Genomic DNA, 4,308 nt, shown 5'->3' with positions numbered 1-4,308 from the left:
CACCGCTGGGTTCACGCAGGAACGCCTGGAGTCTGCCTTTAGCCTTAGATCCGGGGCTAGAGAATGATGCCGTGAGGGGACGTTGCGAGTGTGTCAGACTCCAGAGTGTCTAAAAAGCAGAAGCACGTTATGTGGGCTGCGCCGATGGCCGGGCTCAGTTCTGGTCACAGTATTACTTCGTCGTGACACAGACGACTGAACATTCTCTCCGCTCCCCGAGTCAGCTAACAGAGTTCAGTCTGGAAGGTTTATGTGAGGACGTATTAGAATTTTCTGGATGTTTCACACATCGTGTGTGAAGCCAGGAGGACACTCCCTTTTAGAAAGCGAATGTAGCTATGAAAGGCAACATCATTTTCCCCTCCATACTGTCACTTTTTCCCGACCTGCTTAAGGACCGAATTCATAGCTCAGAATTCTCTCTGACCGGTGACTTTTCGGGAAGGTGTAGGAGGGTAACGGGTGCTCACCTGGAGTATTACTAACAGATGCTGAACTTTGAAGACTCTCCAGGTCGTTTACGTTTCTCGGAGACACCAACCTCTTGGTAGCGTTTAGTGTAGGCCTTTCTGTTGCGGGCCGTCACGGTGACCGGGTGCGGCCGGAGCCGGAGCCTGGGCTGTCATCTGGGCGCCGCCTTCGCTCCGGGAGGCGTCTGTGGGCGCCCGGCTCCAGTCCTGGCTGCGTGGGGCGCTCCGATGTCCCCCCTGCGGTGACCACTGTCGCGGGGCCCTCTGCCCCCGGGGCAGATGCTGGGCTGTGACGTCTGCCTGCCTGCTTGTTTCAGACGCTGGTGGAGTGCCACCCGGCCGGAATCAACACCCACACTACTCTGAACATGCCAGAAAGTGTCTCCGAAGAGGCGCGCTCGCTCATCCAGCAGGTAACTCACCTGGCCCCTCGCTCGGCCCCGCGCGTCAGCCCCTCACGCGTCACCAGCCGGGACCACGCGCGTCTCTTGAGGCGTCACCGTGCGGGGCGCGGTCAGGGAGCAGCTGCAGCTTACGGCGGGGCATTTCTGCCAGCCTGTTTCTGGGGGCTTTGAAGAGACAATGGCGAGTTAACGTTTACTGATACATGTGGAGTGGCCCACAGATGGGTCTAGAATGCCTGAAGCCTCCGGCTGTGCACGTCCAGATTTAGCCTGTGTTTGCAAACTGAGCGGTAGTGACGTCAGTGAAAGCCAAAACACTTAACTTTGTTTTGAAAGTAAGTCCTATGTGGAAAGAATTGGTGTGGAGAAGTTTATTGTATAACAAAGAAAGAACTTTACCTGTTGCTGTGTTTCCAGAAATAACACAAAATATGCTATCGTCACAGCTCATTCTGACCGAAGTAAAAATACTAACGGTACGGTGCCTTCCACACGCCAGCCGGCAGAGGTCACGTGGCTGGTGCTGACACAGGTTTGACCCAGGAAGGGTGTTCGGAGGCTTCTTTTCGAATAGCAGCTTTTTGTCGGAACGTGCCGTAGCAACTTGAGGCGCACCGTTTCTTTGAACAGGCTTGACGGTAGTGTGGCATTTTCAAGACCAGAGACGCTAGTTTCCCGCAGAAGGACTGTGGTCGCGTCTTCTCCAGTGTCTGCGTCACTGCGTGTCGAGTAGGTCACGTGGAAGTGACGTCAGAGACTTCTGACCCACAGACGCGAGGCGTGCTTTCTGGCCCCAGGGTCACGAGAGCCAAGCCGGTCTTTGCCGCCTACTTCCTGTGTGTGCCACATTGTTTAATTTTCCTTCCATCTCTGTTTTCTCATCCATGAAATAGAGAGGGTCACTGCTCCCAGTCATTAGCTTATCGCGAATTAAATGAACTCGCCGTGTTCGAGCCAGGCCTCACACCGCGTCTGTGTCATATTGTTGATAGGCAGCATGGTGGACCACACACGGCATGCGGTGACTGGTGGTGCAGGAAGCCCGGGGTTGATGTGGATGTAGCTCTGGAAGAGGGACCCAGGCTGCTGCCCCATAGTAGAGGTCTAGACGCAGTGTGGGCAGGGGCTCAGCTTAGCAATGCTAACTGCGTTGCTGCACCGTGAGTGAAAGCAGAAACTGAAATAACGGGGAAAGAGGAAACAGTAGTTGTGGTTAAATGTGCATTGGGAGGCGTCCTAAGTGTGTTGACCACGCATGTGAAGACCTCATTTGGCGTTCCATTGCACGTTCTGGTCTATGGCTGTTCATTATTATTATTTTCTCCTCCGGGTCCCTTATGCTCCTGCTATGAGTGACACCATCCGGTATGTTTCCTTTTCCTTCTGGCTTATCTCACTCAGCACGATCCCTTCCAGCTCCATCCATGTTGCTGCAAAAGGCGCAAATTTATCCTTTTTGACGGCCGAGTAATATTCCATCGTGTGTACCAACCACACAGTCTGTTTCCTTCTACAGTTTTGACAGTTTAGTCTCTGACGTAGTCAGGAGCTACTCTGAGCTGAAATTGTGGAAGAAAATTACTTACATAGGAATACGCTCGAACAGAGGCTGGGACGGTTGCTCCCCACAAGAGAGGGGCTAGAGCTGGACCCCCGACGTCTAGTGGCAGCCTTCTGCAGCAAACCCGGGTACACATTTACACCCGCTGGGATTGAGGGCCCAGAGTGAACTGGATTAAAAAGATGTGGTCGATGTACACAATGGAATATTACCCAGCCGTCAAAAAGGGTAAACTTATGCCTTTTGCAGCAACATGGATGGAGCTGGACGGGATCGTGCTCAGTGCAATAAGCCAGAAAAAAGAAAATACCAGATGGTTTCACTCAAAACAGGAGCATAAAGGACCAGTGGGGGGTGGGGTGGGGGGTAATAATAATGAACAGCTGTAGACCAGGGACATTTTATGGGGGTGGAGTGGGGAATGGGACCAAAATTCAGGGAGGGGAGTGCACTGGACTATGGTGACGGCACACGGGTGATTTGGTGACGGGAAGCCCACGGGGACTGCAGCTGAGATGGAAAAAGGCACAAAATGATGTGTTAAAAAAAAAAACAAAACTATCAATAAAAAAAAATGTAAGTGGGCTTCATTATAGTTAAACGTGTTCGTAGTTGGAAAGACAGTAAGACTGAGAGCCAGGCCCCAGACTGGAGACGTGTTATCCGTGATGTGAGCGATAAAGGACGTACATTCAGAGGGTGTGAAGGATTCTCTGACTCGTCAAGGTAGAAACTCTCCGCCTGAGAGTGGCCCAGACTCGCCGAGGCAGCTCTGGGCACGACGGACCGGGAGGCCGGCGAGGCCAGCTCCCTGAGCTGTCGGGAGGGCACCCCCGAGCCTGGAGGGCGCCCCACAGGCGGGCCAGCGCAGGGGCCGCTGGGACGTGGGAGCGGAGCCTCGCCCAGGCTGGGAAAGGCACGACGACTTGAGGAGACGTCTGGAAGCGCTACGTGCACTTCGCTCGTGCCAGCCCGGGCCGGGCAGCTGAGTGTCCTCTTGGGACGTGGCGGCCCCTCCCAGAGCCCGCTGCCCCAGCGGGGGCCCCAGGGCGAAGGCGGCACGTTTCGTGCTCCCTTGTGATGAGTGTGCCCGGGAGGGACGAGCGGGTCCCCCAGGCCCCGGGCCGGGAGGCGCATGTGGGGTCACAGCCCCCAAGGCTGGCACACGCTCGAGGCTGCTGCTTCCGAGCAGGCTCCCGTGGTGGGCCCGGGCCACGGTGTCCCCTCGCTGGCTCCTGGCGCCGGTCACCCGGGGTGGGGTGACGCGCAGGGCACCCCGGGTCAGATGGCCACTCCGGAATCTGGCCGGTCCAGGTCAGCCTGGTGATGGAGTTCACGGGTGAGGAGGGGGCTGCCCGTGGCTCCCGCCCCCCAGGCAGGAAGAGGCCCTGGCCTCTCAGGACGTGGGCAGCGGCCACTGAGGGCCAGCCACTGCTTTCCTGAGTAGGGTGGACAGGTGGGCCCCCAGGGGGAGAGAGGCACGTGAGTCTCTCAGGCCGGGCCTCAGTGGGTCAGGAGGCCGCCAGCTGGGTGCACGGACTCTGTCCTCGGCCATTCGCGTGGATGCGGCCGCCGGAGAGTGGCCGGGGCTGCCCCTGGGGCTGAGCCGAGACCCTGCTGTCCTCCTCCCTTCCCTCCCTGGCGTCGCCCCTCACGGACCTTCTCTGTTAGCTCTTGCAGTTCAACCCTATGGAGCGTCTTGGTGCTGGAGTGGCCGGGGTGGAAGACATCAAATCTCACCCGTTTTTCACCCCCGTGGACTGGGCAGAGCTGACGAGGTGAACACTGGCGGGTCATCTGCGTGCGCACGGCCGTCCCAGAGCGGCGTCCGGCCGGAGGCCGCTGCCTCGCCGTCCCCGACGGAGCTTGATGC

At 57.3% G+C, this 4,308-nt stretch overlaps 1 protein-coding gene across 1 annotated transcript in view; it reads left to right on the top strand.

Annotated features, from left to right (window-relative positions):
* Positions 1-4,302, top strand: part of RPS6KC1 (ribosomal protein S6 kinase, 52kDa, polypeptide 1) — a 72,515-nt gene extending 68,213 nt beyond the window's left edge. Inside the window, exons 16-17 of the mRNA XM_012734200.1 lie at positions 788-883; positions 4,107-4,302. Coding sequence (XP_012589654.1) covers positions 788-883; positions 4,107-4,217 — 207 coding nt within the window. The 3' untranslated portion in view covers positions 4,218-4,302. The remainder of the gene's footprint in view (positions 1-787; positions 884-4,106) is intronic.
* The last annotated feature ends 6 nt before the right edge of the window (positions 4,303-4,308 follow it).

The sequence above is a fragment of the Condylura cristata genome, unplaced genomic scaffold (assembly GCF_000260355.1).
Source record: "Condylura cristata isolate star-nosed mole 26May11 unplaced genomic scaffold, ConCri1.0 scaffold00050, whole genome shotgun sequence".
Classification (NCBI taxonomy): Eukaryota; Metazoa; Chordata; class Mammalia; order Eulipotyphla; family Talpidae; genus Condylura; species Condylura cristata.
Note: the sequence above shows the minus strand (reverse complement) of the source record. Positions and strands in the feature narration are given on the sequence as shown.